Genomic DNA, 16,030 nt, shown 5'->3' on the forward strand with positions numbered 1-16,030 from the left:
CCTTATTCCCAGCTAAATAGTGTTCCGTTTGTTATTTTTGCTTCTTACCTCCATCTGGCTTTTCCCCCCATTTGTTGAATTCTGGAGGCTTTCCCCCCAACTCATTTTCAGTTTCTTCCTGATTCTTGACTTCTTGATTTTTCTCTGATTCTATCTATGGCTCTACTTATGTCCATTTTACTGAAAGTCAGTCTCTATTCACGTGTCTGAAACAGACTATGAAAAATAGACTACAAGAAACAATACACTCCTTTCTCATGTACCCTCTTCTCTGTAAAATCATAAACCCCCCACTAGGAACTACCATGAATTCTCTCCTTTACCTTACTTATATAAGCTATATGGAAAATCCATATATACACCCACTCCAAAAAAAGAAAGAAAACCTGATACAATCTTTGCCTTTGAAAAATAAAGGGAGGCTGACAATTGGTTGAAAGTAGCCCAAGTTTATGAATGGGGGCAGATCTTAACCTACCATCAGTTGGCCCAAATGCTTACTTTACAGTTGTTTGTTTCGAAACTCTGGAATTGTTTTTTCTTATGAAGTGTGGTCTTTCAAGGTAACTAACTATACAATCCAAAACATAAAGGACATTCGAAAATAAAAAAATGGAAAACACCCCTGCTGTGATACCTACAGAAAAACAAAATCAAACTAGTCTTATCTTCCACTAGTAATTAAAAAGAAAAAGGAGCTATTCAGAATAGAGAGGAATGAAGAGGTACCATGAGGCTGCACATAAACAACACAACACCAGTTCTGTGGACAGAGGGTTTCCTAATAGTTGCAACAGAGGCTGATGGCACTGGTTCTAAATAATGTCTAATTTCTCTTCCAAAGTTTAGTATTATTTTCTTGGGGGATATATAAAGATCACTACCATTTTAACAGTCAATAATCAGTCACTTTCAGGAGCACAAAGATTATGAAGGAAAATTTTCAGAGCCAATTAGTTAGGCACTAAGTATAAGACAGATGATAAGCAGGAAAGTAGCTAAGAAACAACCAACCAGGATAAGAAGGAGGGAGCAAATTCCCCTCTGCAGAAGAAAGCTGCTAGCGGTGGGGGTTGGGTGAGGATGAGGGGACTGGAGGGTGGCCAGATTCTTCCACATAGAGCCCACTAGATGGCGCTACCAACCAGAACAGCTTGGCAGTTCCTGGGGGCAAGTGGGCCCGAGCAGAGGGGAAGGAAGCTGCGAAGAGGCTGCAAACAACTGAACACGACTAGCGGCTCTAAGTCTGGGGACTATGCTGTCCACCGTCCAGCAGCAAAGGAAGAGGTTTAAGCATGAACTAACCGGAATATCACACACTACTGACACTCTAATTCTCATCCAGGCCTTTCCTTTTTGTTCTGAATTTGTCTCAATTTTAATAAAGCAAACTAAAATCTTTTAAAGATTTAAAGAAAAGAAAAGGAAATGAGAAGGGCAGTGGGAAGCTAAGGTATTCTCCCTGTTTCTCCATGTAAATAGGAGATTTTGCCTTACATCAAATCTCCCTAAGTTAATAAATGTTCAGAATCACCAAAAACTCCTTACATAAAAAAAACAAACAAACATTGTCTTAAAATGACAACTGCACATCCTCCAAAAAATATGAATACAAACAGAATGACATGAGATACTGACTTTAAATAGCTATATCACTTGCACAGAGTAAAAAGGCAAAAGGAACCACACTGAAAACTCTTGCAGAGGTGGATTCTTACCTATACCTTGCATTAATCAAGAAATAAGAATGAAATAGCTAAGAACACAATGGAACCTCAGTCCACAATATTACTATAAAGTCAGACTATAACCACATTCTAATAATGTACAAGAAGTGAGTGATAGGTTTTGATTAAGGAAAAGAAAAAGAATCCTTTAGAAAACAGCTATACAACACCTTTCCTTTAAAAGTAAAAGTTTTGGATTGACAGAGGGACAACCATAAAAGTAAAAACAACAGGTGTGATTTTAACATACTAAAAAGTGAAAACTAAGTAAAATGTAATTTACTGTATTTCATTCAGCTAATTAATGTTCTAATCTATGCTGAGGATGAATTTCCTAGTCATATAAATGCATTTTCATTTGAACAACTAGTCTCTTGACACTGCCACTAATTCTGTATATTACAACTTCTAAGGGCGCTACACTGAACACACCATAGTGGTTAAGAAATGCACATTCCAAGTCTGCATAGAGACCACCCCCAGAATAAACTGAGATCTACATTTAAAATTCTGAAATGCTTTTAAAATTAAAAAAAAAAAAATTATCTTGAAAAAAACAATTCAAGCCTTAAGTTATTAAGTAAATATCCATGTTAATTCTTACTCACCTGGTATTGAGCCATTAATGCCAATGGATTATTATTCTGACTGTTATCAAATGTTAAAACATCAAAAACTCCAACACAATTTACTCGCAACCTTTAAAGATCAGAAAATTTAGAGAGAATAATTAAAATGAGACTTTTGAGAACTTACATCCTAGTGGAAACTGAACATTTCTGATGATACTGGGAGGGATCTCAGCATCCTGGCCAGGTCTCCCGCCTGCCCTACCCCCACGTAACCCCTGCCAGTCACCACGTTGGAGATAAGGTCACAGACTTGACAGGCCCCTGGCTGTGAAAGCCGGGAATGGACAAAGCCAAGACTGCAACCTGTGCTTTCTGACTGCCAGGTCACTGCTGCTTCTCCCCAAACCTCGCTGCTTCGTTACTAGTTACGCATGAAAAGGGAACCAGTTAGCTTCTTAACAGGCGAGGAACATGTGCTATGCACATTCAAAGCATTTTACATGTATTAATTCATTTGGTCCTCTCAATCTTATGAGGCAGGCACCTTACAAATATGGAAAATGGAGATGACAACAGCACCTGTCTCACAGACTGCTGAACACACACGTAACTTGCTGTTAGTAAGTAACTAGCAGAGCCAGGACATGAATCCAGGTAACCTGGTACTAAGACCTTGAGCTCCTCATGCTATGCTGCCCAAGACGATTCTCAAAATTTCAGCAACTCAAATCAAACGCTGGTGAAGTCAAGGTATCTGTAAGATCACTTGTTCTCAAAGCATGAAACCCAATTAGCAGCAACAGTATCAATCGCCCCTTGTTAGAAATGCAACTCCTAGGCCTCGCCCCAGACTCCATGAATGGGAACTCTGGGGGTGTAGCCCAACAGGCTGTGCTGACTAAGCCTCTCCAGATCATGGGGACTTAGGTCAAAATCTGAGACTGACAGTTGTACATACGAAACTTGTACTGACACTGGTTGATACACCCCCAACCCTAACCATACATACCTCCCAAACCCCTATAAGATCTTGGTTAATAACAAGGCATTTTATTACAAACTCAGCATGTAAAAAAAAAAAAACTTACAAATGAACTCAAAGTCACAGCAGTTCTTCTGGATGGAATATATGAAAAGGTAGAATTAAAACAAATCGTCATGCTATGTTTACTAAGCTGTCATAGGTTAGATGATCGATAAAGCAGCCAGAGTTCAAAATGCCAGTACCTTGTTTTGCCAGTTATCAGAATCTTTGTTGGGTCCATAACGCGACATGCCAAACCTGCGGTATGAATGGTACGCAGTGCAGAACTCAGCTGGACAATATATGCCCAAATAAGAGATTCTGGCAACAATCCAGCATGCTGTCTGGGCAACGGTCCATCATGTTGACCTACAAACACACACACACACACAAAAAATCGCACCTTCATATAACTAACTAAAAGACTAAAACATGCAGATCAAAAAGAATTCAAGAAACAAACCCAAATTTTCTTACGTATGATATTACACCTCAGTATTATACTGCCAGCAGTAGCAGAGCTCTCACTGAGCTTCTCTTTTCTGTGACCACTATAATTATTGCACAGCAAACAAAAATTATTAAAGTAAGAACTTCTACTTAATTGTGAACCAAGTTCTGATTAAAAACAGGAACTGAAGGGATTATTTTTCTTAAACAGTGGTTAAACCTTGTCTCTATTACTGCTCAGGTGTGTGGGAACTATTCTTTCCGTGGCTTGAGGGAAACAAAAGTCTCCACCAACATCTCTGTGGAGTGTTTTCTTATTGTCCTTATGCTGCCCAGCCTCTTCTATTACAACGACATCCAATTAACAGAAAACATAAATGTAAAACACTGAACGTCACTTATGCCACTTATGCGTAGTAATGTTGAAACATAAAAATATCCCAGTCTACCATAAAAAGTAATCCTTTTGATTCTATCAACCTTGTAAGTGCTTCTTGATATAATTTTCTGGGTCACTGTTAACCAAGAGAAAAGGGGCCTCACAAATTTAATATAGATTTTGTAATTATTTCAGGGAACATGACCTTATAAATCCAAGTGTTCAAATGGCTGTAAACAAACCTTTACTGAATCAGTTACAAAAGCAACACAGTTAAATGGTTAACTGTGGAGCTAATAAACAGCTAGTAAGTACTTATGGCTTGAGACAAAATTTCCAAGGAAGAACAAATATAAAATTCAAAAACTGCTATCCCTCAAATTTAGACAGAACTGAAGATAATACCATCTGGAACACCATGTTAAATGACTCAAAAAGTAGACATATACGACAACCAGGAAGCGGTCAAATAAAGCTATTTTAAGTGTGGTAATAGGGAAAAAAATATTTGTAGCAAATACATTGCATACTTTGTGCCAGATTCTGTCTAGTTACTTTACCCACATTATGTCATTTTAAACCTTTTACCACAATCCCTATAAGGTATGCTATTATTATTACCACTCTCTTATTACTATCTCTTACAACCTACCATTTTTTATTTTGTTTTAAATTAACAAATTAAATAGTATAAGAAAGCATTATACTTCCATCTATGTCTCTACAAGTTTATGCAAACCTTGGCTCTTTATTCCTTCATTTTCAATATTCATACTGGGAAAACAGAGATTATAAATTGCTATAAATTAAAGCATATATGGTACATTTAGAGGAGTTAATACCACCAAAAAACACTTTCAAACACTAGAAAATGAACTGATTCCTAAGAAAATGTGAACATACCAAATAATCAAACACCAAAAGCAGAATTAAGATTTAAAAAAAAAAAAAAAAAAACACCTAAAAAGGAGTGCTATAAATCAGTGGTTCTCAACAGGGGTCAACTTTGCCACCTCAGGGACATCTGACAGTGTCTCAAAATATTTTTGGTGTCACAACAGGAGGAGGGGGTTGCTACTGGTTATCTAGTGGGTACACAGTGGGGATGCTGCTGAACACCCAGCAAGGCAGAGAATGGTCCTACAAAAATAATTAATTCAGCCCCAATGTCAACAGTGCTGAGGCTGAGAAACCCTGCTATAAATTAAAGCCAACAGTCATTTCACAGCTGTTGTTACTAAAATAAACGAACAACTACAGCTATATTTCTCTATAGGAAAAGTTATACCACATCCCTTTCAACAAAATCATGTGTGTGCTACTGATGACACGGCAAAAGGAAAAAAATGACCACACTCTGAGACCAGATTTTAATGTGAAACAGCCATGTAACCACAGCTTGCTTCTTTCAACTGTCAGAAAGCAAAGTTAGGAGCAAACAGAAATAATATATTTTATCTATGATGCCAGGCAGACTCCAGCCTTCTCTCTCCTTGCTTTCTCTCAGGATACACTCAGGAAAATCTTTAACAAATTAAAAACCTCAACATAAAGGGTAACACTTTTCTGCCCCCAAACAAGAAAATGATACATACATTTTCCTTCCCCCAAAACAAACTAATTAATAGACATTGCAAAATGAATTAACTCTGAAATGATTTACCCTTCAATAAGCATTTGTTAGAATGTAATTACATTTTAGTTCTTTGCAATATATGAACAATACAACAATTCTTTAAATACTAGATGAAGAAAATATTCCCCATTTAAGTAAAAGTTACCTGAAAATTTTTTGAAGACTAGTTCCTTTAGTAACACAGAATCTTACCTTAAAGCAAAATATTTGTTCAGGGAAACAATTATATAAATAACAGAGAGTCACACTGGACTATGCAAAAGAGACAAAACAAACCAAAACAAGAAAGAAATGTCAAGAGACTCATAATGATGATGCTTTGGGTGGTGAAGTTACAGGAATTATTTTTCAACTTAATGAATTTCCCAAACCATTTTACTCAGAAAGCATAACATTTTTTAAAGAAAAAACAAAAGGAAAAAAACCTTTATCATATTCTCAGCTACTTAAATTTCAGATATTTACATGAGTCTTTCGTAACCCATCTTCATCTCCATCTACAGATAATATGTTATTTCCTAACTTGTTACATATTGACTCCATCTCTTTAACGTATTTCTTTTTAAAATGCAGTATGGTCTTTAAACTGAATAGGGCTAAACTTACAAGTACTTTAAAACACAAAACTACTCTTTCACAGAGCAAAGGCTCTGTCAAACCCAGCTTTCTTGCGTCATTGCCTTACCCCACTTTCTCTTTGTGAAATAGGCATCCGCGTTGGGGTCATTGAAGTGTCTGCTCATCATGGTCTCTCCTCCAGCATGGAAATCATATGCAAACACAAGAGCTTGAAATAAAACACAAACGCTCATTATTGCAACCTGGCTTCCAACAATGAAGCCCACCAGCAGAGAGACAATTACAAGTCACTCACAAGGCTCTGAGAAAGCTTTAGTGGTAAATACTTCACGCAAGGTTACAATATTTGAATGCTGAATTTTTTTCCACATATCAACCAATACCATGCACTTTGTGTTAACAAGACGAAAACCTGAAAAAGAGAACATTTTCTGCTTAACTGGAAATGACATCTCCCCCTTATTTCCCCAGAAACGTGCCAAAAGAGCCATATTATACATCCCTTGTTGTTGTTTAGTTGCTAAGTCGTGTCCAGCTCTTTTGGGACCCCATGGACTACAGCCAATCAGGTTTCTCTGTCCATTGGATTCTCCCAGCAAGAATGCTGGAGTGGGATGCCACTTCCTTCTCCAGAGGATCTTTCCAACCCAAGGATCAAACCCAAGTCTCCTGCACTGACAGGCAGATTCTTTGCCACGGAGCCACCTGGGAAGCCCAATATGTCCCTTAATGAGATACTAATTTCCAAATGAAACAATAAATGTATTTATTATCCTTTAAATTCATGTTAATTAAATAAACTCATTCAGGAATATCTGAATAATCTCAGCCTCAATAATATGCTCCTAAAAGAGGATAAATTATGTTCCTTACCATGTATCCTCCGAAGGCAATAAGGCAGATCATCTTTGCTATTTACAGCTTTGTAGCAGGACGTAATATATCCAAAATTACTTGATTTCTGTATCCGGTTGGGTGGTGGCAGTGGTTCTAGAGGGAACAGGCTATGATAGCTGTCAACTTCTGAAGGGACTGCTAGAGTAATTCATAAGAAGATGACTTTAGCTTGCAGACATTCATAAATCTCTCAGATCTCAAAGAAATAAAGAAGAAACCAAATCCACAAACGATTGATATCAAATATTCTGTATTCTAGAAGAGTGTCAACATTCATAGTGTGTCCATTCTATAGGGCACACCAGTCTCACAATCAATAAAAATAAATATTATAACACAACAAAATAACTAGACTTCATGAACTCAAAAATATTTGTTTGGTAACAGCACAACTCTTATTTCTCAGCTCTTAGAAACAATTTGGATTGTCACTTATAAATATTAAACTTTCCAATGGTATGTATCTTACTTATTTTTCCCCAATCATCAATGATGTTCAACATTTCTTCATAATTTTTGGCTGTATAAATTTCCACTTTCTTGCAATGCCTATTCCTATTTTTGGCCACTTCTCAGTTTTGTTTTTAAGGTCTTACTAATCTGTGGCTTTAATTTTCTTTTCTTTGTCAAACATGTAAACATCTAAGCTTTTTCTCTACTATAGATAACTTTGGGCTGTTTTTAACTTTAATTCGATAAAGTTTATCAGTATTTGAAGAGTCAACAAACTTTGCCTCCAGTATAGGAAATCTTTCCCTATTGAAACATTAAATTTATGAGTTTTAAAGCTTTGTATTATCATTTAGAGATATTACACATTTTGTTTTAGACATCTAAATTTTTAATCTATCGGGAGTCAGTTTTTGCATGTGGTTTGAGATGATACAACTGTAAGAATGCAACCTTCTACCATGAAGAAAACCATCTTCCCCGCGCTTTCCTGTCCCCACCAATGAGCCACTGTGTCACCTCTCCCTAGCCTGCTCCAGCAGTCAGGATGTCCAGCCCAGTGCCATTACCGCACCACTGCAGGGACTACAGACTCAAGCCAAGCCTGCCGTCCCCACACACCAGAACCCTAATCACAATCTTCAGAGTGTTGCAGGGAGTCTTCGACCTTCACTTTCTGATAAATTCTATCATATACTACGAAAAGCTCTGTTATGTGCAATATAATTTAAAAAAAAATAAAGAAACAAAGACCAAACCTTGATTAGAAGTGGAAAGTGAAAGTGGAGTCACTCAGTCGTGTCAGACTCTTTGCGACCCCACGGACTGTAGCCTACCAGGCTTCTCTGTCCATGGGATTTTCCAGACAAGAGTACTGGAGTGGGTTGCCATTTCCTTCTCCAGGGGATCTTCCCGACCCAGGGATTGAACTCCGGTCTCCCACACTGTAGGCAGACGCTTTACCCTCTGAGCCACCAAACTTTCACGCAATCTCCCAACCTTCCAGGGAGGGGAGAGAAGCTGAAGACTGAGTTAACTGCCAAGAGCCAGAGATGTAACCAACATGCCTCGACAACAAAACATCCATAAAGACTCCTCAGCAGCGGGATTCAGAGAGCTCACAGTTGGTGGGCCTGACGTGGCACTGAGAGGGTGGCACGCTGGGGAAGGCAACGAGGTCCCCCACCCCCACACCCTGCCCAATACGTCTCTTGCATTTGGCTGTCCCCTGAGTTGTACCCTTTATAGTAAGCCAGTAATAGTTCATACAGTGTCTTCCCGAGTTCTGTGAGTCATCCCAGCTTATTACCAAACCTGAGGGCATCCAGCAGAAACCCTCAAATTTGTAGTTGCCCAGACAGAAGTCTAAGTAGCCTAGGTACCCCATTTCAGCTGACATCTGATGCAGGAATGGTCTTACAGGATTGAACCCTTCCTTAACAATTAAACTGTTAGACATGAAGCAGGTGTTAGTATTGTGAGTAAAAATAATTCATGTGCTTTGACTAAAATTGTACTAAATCTATAGATTAGTTTACAAAATTGATAATCATTATGTCTTCCTATTCATGAATATAGTATTTCACTCTATATATTTACCCTATTTAACATTTCTTAGTAAATCTCCTTCATTGAGATGTTACGTATCCTATATTTATTTCTAGGTACTGATACTCTGAAACTACTGTAAATAGCATCTTCATTTATTTTTTATTTTTTACCCTGGCTAGGGCCTCAAAGACAATACTTGATAATAAGGAAAATTCTAACACGAACATTTCAAAGGCCACGACAGAAAAGTTTCCTGACCAACTAAAGTGGAAAAGATCAGTCTTGAAACATAATAGCCAGACATACTCCTTTGAATTCTTTAGCAGTCAAGAAGATACACACTTGACTGTGCTGAGTCCTTGATTACAACCAGGTATTTTGAGATTCCTGCTACAGTAAATGTATTTCTGCTGTATTATTTATAAAGTTTTGCTAAATAAAGCCACATTTAATCTTGCCTTTACAGAATAAGCTAAGGAAAGAGATTTTAATGCACTCTGTGAAACACTACAATTCAGCCAAAAAAAATATAGGTTTAAACCCTGATTTGGTCAGACAATTACTAGCCACTGGTCTTAGAGGCAAGTTACTTAACCTGCCTGTTACCTTCAGTTTCCTCACAAGTGAAACAGAGGTGATAATATTAGCAAGTACACCACAGGAGCTTTGCAAAGAAAAAACTTACACACAGAAAGCCTTAGTACATAGGCATGCCACAGTCTCAATGTTAATAATAATAACAATCACCTCCCACTCCTACTTAAGTACCTATACTTTGTCAGGTTTCAAAAGATAATAACATTCTAGTGCACAGTGAGACAAATCACAGTGGAAATTCTAAAACTGCCTATTTTTTGGATAAACTAGAATCTTGTCACATGTAGAATTATTTGAAAAACACTAGATGACCAATGGCATCTTGGAATTCTTAACTAGATTTCAAACAAATATATTCATTAAACAGTAATTAGCTGGCTTAAGGCATAAAAACCATGGAACTACGTAAGGATTATACTCTCCTTTAAAAGGAAGGATCAATCAACTTGCATTTTACCTGGCATATCCGCTTGATCAATTTGAGCCATTGTTATTAAATGTCTGTTTATCAGCTCCTAAGAAAAGAAAATAAGTTTATTTATATCTAAACACAGCTTCTGAAATATGGACTTTTTATTGTAACTGAATAGCATAACCATTAATAGTTTTGGCATGTGCACTTGTCAATACTGGTATCATGAAATGACATTTCCAATACTGGTAAGATGTCTAAATTCCAGTCCCAGCTAGGCCTGCCCATAACTCTAGTTGGTTTCAAGTAGCAGTGTCAAGTAGCAGTGTTACAACTCAGAGCCTACAGTTAGCTCTGTGGTCAATAATTCACTCCACAAACAATATTCTGGGGGTGCAACTTACTTCTGTGAAATAAAACGATTTCTGAGGATCTAAGAGTAAAATAAAATCCTACATATCAAGTAATACCTGTTTAACAACAACAAAATTACATTATTTTATAAAACCTACTTTGTAGAAAATTTTGAGCTTTCTTAAAATGAGGTTCGTTTCTAGGCCAAACTACTTATTAGCTAACAACTACAGATATTAGCAAAAATTTGTTTAGAGATCAGAAACCATTTAAATTATTTTATATACTTCAGAGGCTTTTCGATGCACAGGACGTGAGGCGCAAAACGGTGGTCCACTTAAATAGCTAGTCTATGTTCTGTATTACCTGCAATTGTCTTGAAAAACACGTTTCCTTAAATAAATATGTCAATTAGAACTCATAAATTCTATCTGCTTCAGTACAGCACATCTAATTAAATAATACAATTTGAAAGGAGCTCTGTTGTTTCTCCAGTTCTTTGCTAAAGAACTACAGACATCAAGTGTTTCCACTCTGAACCCTGAAAGCGTACCTGTCGCAGTTCATCAGCCATGAAGAAGGAAGGTGCATTCGCTTTCGGCTGCATATAAGCAACGTGAGGTGCAGTTGGAGGATAGATGTGGTAATTGGGAAATACCTAAAAGACAGGGAAGGGGAAAACAGAATGATCAATTTTTCTCAACTGATAAGCTTTATCATTACTGTGATAAAGTTCTAATCTTTAAATGACAGTGATAAATTGTTAGTTTTAATCTTTATATGACAATGAATTAAAGGCCTCAGAGAATAGCTGTTATCAGCACACTTTCTAAATGAATTCATTTTTAAAATCTTTATTGGAATAATCAATTTTTTAAACTCTAATAACAAAGGAGTCATTTCCTCAGATATGGTAAGATTTTACCTCCAATGAGAGGCACAAGTAGTTTTTTGGAAGTATTTTTTAAAGGCAATTGGAAGAGAGGAAGAAAGTAGATACTAAAAGTGCTTGGGAACAGTCAGAGCATGGAGTAACTCTGCCCTGGCCGCCCAAAAAACTGCCCTCTGGAAGGGCCTCCTGCAGCCAAACTGAACAAAGAGTTATCTAGATGCTTGTTAACACCTCAGACTAGAAAAGGAAAGAGGACCAGCATCCTCTGGGTCAGCAGTGGAGGTGAACATAAGGATGCGACAGAGTATGTAACTTCCAACCAAACTACAACAAAGCCACTAAACTCTGCTGCCAGCCTCGTGCCTTTGATCCTTCCAACTGGGCTTTTCCCACCACCCTGCTTTCTTCCCATCTTCCTCTGCCTCTCCTTCCCTCCACTGGTCCACAGCACAAAATCAGAGTACACCCTAAAATATCTTCTATTTTATCCCTTCATATTTAAAGCTGCAACAAACCCTTTTTTTCTCTTTTAAAAATGAATTCAGCTGACTTCCGCTGCCCTCAGATGACTGTTCTGCTTTGGATCTCAAGCAGGAAGTGGTTTTGCAATACTTGAAAGGTTTCCTTTAACTACACTTGCGAGGAGAACAGTGCCTCCTTTCCCTGGCCATGGTTTCCTCACATCAGGTAGTACAGTTGGGCTGAACTACCTCAGGTTTACCAGGAGTGTATTTTTAAGAGCTGTTTGAAGGGTAAAATCATTGTGAAAACGTGCCATGTATAATATCCACAGAAACAGCTGAGATAGTTTTGTGATATAACAATCTCTTTATAGGTTAAACTGAACTTTTTTCTACAAATGTGATAAAATAAAAATGTAAGTAATTACGAAATATAATAACCCCCTCCCCAAAAGCAAAACATTGATGGAATTCTTACTTGAAAGAACCAAGGAAAGTCTCTACTCTACCTCAATTATTTGACCTTCTGCTCGGCAAGCTGTTCTGTGATAATTTTTGAAAGATCTCTGACCAAAAACAAAAACAGAACAAAAAACTATTAGCTGCTTAATTACTTTTTAGAAAGCATTTCACATGATTCACAAGTATTTCCATAAATGTTTTCACATTTATTTCTCAGACGGTGGTCACTTACAGTTGGGGGATCAGTCTCAGAGACACTAAGATTCAAGAGTCACAACACGAAGGCAGAACTAGGACTCTTAAAAGAGGAAAAATAAAAATCTGTTCTCTTTCCACTCAAACTGTCTTTCAGTAAAATATGAAATGTAATCAACCAAAATAAATCATTAATTTACGGGATCAAAATCTGATTGCTTACTAAAATCCAAAGACACTTTTCATATAAGTCTATCAGCTATGATTTTGTCCAGTTTACGGTGTAGACCAGCTTTCATATTTTAATGGAATCTGGCATTCTTACTCATGAGAGCTTCATCTACTACTACTTTTCTATAGGTAAATAATTTCTGAACATGGACAAAATTACAAAACTGAAAAGGTACACTTTATGGAACATGACCATCCCTCTCTGCCCCTCCCCCTCTTCTCCCTGCAGTCCTTTGGTGGCCCCTTCCCTACCTCTCAGCAGGGCTCCCTGAACTCCTCTTTCCTGACCAGTGACCCACATTACAGCCCTCCTATTACCATGTGCTCCATCATCCTGAGTTCCAGCTGTTAAATCACTGCCTCACCTGGCAAGTCCTGACCATCAGTTTGCTTTCAGTCACTACTGTTAAGAAATGACTTCTCTAACTTCTCACCAGAGGTGAGTTTACCTACACTTATTAACAAGGGTCAGCAAATGGCAATCCCAGCTGGCACAAGTACTAGGGGGCCCCTAAAGCAAGATGTGCTATAAAGTATTAAGAGTGTGAATATAATCTAAATACAACCAGATTTGTCCAAAACTAGAGTTATTATTGGGATTCCCTGGGGCTTAGATGGTAAAGAATCTGCCTACAACGCAGGAAACCTGGGTTCAATACCTGGGTCAGGAAGATCCCCTGGAGAAGTTAATGGCAACCCAAGAGTTTTTATTACTGTAGAAACAGATTACTTTGAAGAAGTAAGAAGAGATTAGAATTATCATCTGATTTAGAAATGAGTTACCTTTCCACATCACAGTAAAAAGATACAAGAGGGGGTAACCTCCTCATCTCTCTCATCAATAAGGAGCTGCTATAAGGGCCCTCTTTTTTCTCCCTTGTTTAAAGCAGACATACCATTCCACTCAAAGGTGCTGGAGTCGTGTCTGTATAGAAGTACGTCGTTCCACCGACGGTTTCCTTTTGGATCACTTGACCAGAAGATGGTGTCTGAGAAACAGGATTATTTCCGGGCGTAGAGGCACTAGAAGGCACCATGTAATTTGCTGGATTTGGAGTGTGGCTTCTTCTTCTGGGAGCGGGAGAAGTATGTGGAGTGATCTTGGGGGAGTGAAGAGGGGAGGATCCAGCAGACAGTGACATTCCTAAAGTAGATGGAAGAGCAAAAACTGGGTTTAGAGAAAAAAATCTGAAAACTAAAATACTTGTTTGCAAATACTTGTTTGGAAGAAAACATTTTTAGCAAAATTCTTTAAGTACAAAGAAAAAGACAATTTTATTTTGTCCTAGAGAAAGCTCTGATTAAAGCAAATGTAAAGAATTTCTTTTTTTCAAAAACAGTCAATTCCAAATAAATCAGGAAATTTACTGTAAGAATAAGTCTCCTCCATATAAAGGTTTACATGAGAAACAATAAAAATTATTAACTTAATAAATGAATTTAATTGAAAAATTATAAATAACTGTGACTATAAAATTATGCCTTTTATTAAAGTCTTTTATAAAAGGCAAAATTTCTTTTCTTGTAAAGAAGCATTTACAACTGTGGTTATTAACAATACAATCACCACATTTCCTAAAATGATTTAGTATCAAAAAAATCAAGCTACTTAATGAGATTTATTAGATTTCTTTGGGCCAAATACATTTAACAGAATGGCTTGAAAAAGCAAAAGAAAACTTAGTCCTAGTTGAAATACATGGCAGCTTAAATACTGTATTTTTTTAAATAAAGAAGTGTATTGTTTTGATGCCTTTTGTCTTTAAATAAGCATACACTATAGTAGACAAATAAAATTTCTGCAGATGCATACTTAGGCCAACTGGTATTACTCTGTTCTTGCAAGTTTTACCTAAACACGAGTAAGAAAGCAATGTATGCAGAGCATCCTCTATCATGAATCTACGGTGAAGAAAGGGGAAGGACAACTGTCTTCACCCTTGAGGAGACTCCAGGCTAGCTGAGGAAGCAAGACCAGATCACATGGGGAAGACACAAAATGACTCACAGAAACACTCAAATATAAACCAATGTACTGCAAACTACATGCATAAATGCAAATGGAATCCAAATTAAGTAAAACCAGGTAGAGTTCTCATCAAAGGCTTAATGGAGGTGATCAGTTCTGAGCAGACTGAAAATAGTTTCTAGAGCTACAGTTACACTTTTGGCAGCGGGGGGGGAGTTTATCCAGAAATGATCTTTTGGCTATTTGGGGAATGATTAAAAACCTTCTTCACCTTCAGGATAATAGGCCATCTCACAATTCAAGGAAAAAGTTACCAAAATGCCTCTGGTCACAAAAATATGATTCATTAAGCAGGAGTATGAATTTCAAACACTAAGAATTCACAAAACATCAACACTGTTCTTTGAAAAGATGTAGGTAAACAAAAATAAGGTGAGAACTAAGATAATACTTATCTTTACTCTAGATAGCCCTCTGTACTTTGAGTCCTGACACAATTATGAAATCTGATTTTCTGAGCAACTAGGTGAGGTAGGTCAGGTCACAAGCACCACAGGAGAGATCAAAATTTAGACATGGGGTTTTTTTATCTGACCAAGGACAAATGTATGTAGCCAATAGCGAAGTCAGGCCTCAAACCCAAGTCTCCACACTTTCAACTTAACTCTTTCTGCTGTTAACACAATGTCTACTGGACTGACATTAAAACTGGTCAAGACTTTCCAAATATGTCTTAACATCTAAAACTCTTAAAAATATATTTATAAGGAAACCAAACTATTAAGATATAGGCTTAATTAAAAAAAAAAAACTGTTCCAGAGTGTTGCGTTTTCTTCTAACTCTGTATATTATACATTTAACTGTAGGTTAGTACATACTGTAAAAATTAGGAGGATTATTTTCAAAAGATAACTACTCCCCAATTATCGAGTATGAAACGCATCTAGATAGTTTTCCTAAAGCTAATCTCTAAGCCTTTCCTAGATTATAAAGCTGGCCAAGTCACTAAAGAGTAAATTTGTTTACTACCTTTGAATTAAATAAACTGCAACAAATACAGCTACCAATTCTTTAGCACTTTCCATATGTCAGGTGCTAAACAAAGTGCTTCACAAACACCAGCCTATTTAATCCTCACAAAGACCCTGTGAGGTAGGTATATCATAGTCACCTCACAGAGGAAGAAACTAA

At 37.2% G+C, this 16,030-nt stretch overlaps 1 protein-coding gene across 7 annotated transcripts in view; it reads right to left on the bottom strand.

Moving 5' to 3' along the window:
- PAN3 (poly(A) specific ribonuclease subunit PAN3) overlaps positions 1–16,030 on the bottom strand; it is a 120,573-nt gene that overhangs the window by 17,571 nt on the left and 86,972 nt on the right. For 4 of the 7 annotated variants that reach the window (XR_006271139.1, XR_006271138.1, XM_043477557.1 and 1 more), the window contains 9 exons: positions 13,766–14,013; positions 12,491–12,547; positions 11,182–11,286; positions 10,320–10,377; positions 7,241–7,402; positions 6,663–6,779; positions 6,474–6,575; positions 3,527–3,692; positions 2,336–2,426 (listed from right to left, as the gene is read on the bottom strand). Coding sequence is in view for 5 of the 7 variants with exons in the window: in XM_043477557.1 (XP_043333492.1) it covers positions 2,336–2,426; positions 3,527–3,692; positions 6,474–6,575; positions 6,663–6,779; positions 7,241–7,402; positions 10,320–10,377; positions 11,182–11,286; positions 12,491–12,547; positions 13,766–14,013 (1,106 nt within the window). In the remaining 2 variants the exon portion in view is untranslated. The remainder of the gene's footprint in view (positions 1–2,335; positions 2,427–3,526; positions 3,693–6,473; positions 6,576–6,662; positions 6,780–7,240; positions 7,403–10,319; positions 10,378–11,181; positions 11,287–12,490; positions 12,548–13,765; positions 14,014–16,030) is intronic. The other 3 variants (XM_043477555.1, XM_043477558.1, XM_043477554.1) reach the window with 2 other exon arrangements.

The sequence above is a fragment of the Cervus canadensis genome, chromosome 9 (assembly GCF_019320065.1).
Source record: "Cervus canadensis isolate Bull #8, Minnesota chromosome 9, ASM1932006v1, whole genome shotgun sequence".
In the NCBI taxonomy this organism is placed as follows: domain Eukaryota; kingdom Metazoa; phylum Chordata; class Mammalia; order Artiodactyla; family Cervidae; genus Cervus; species Cervus canadensis.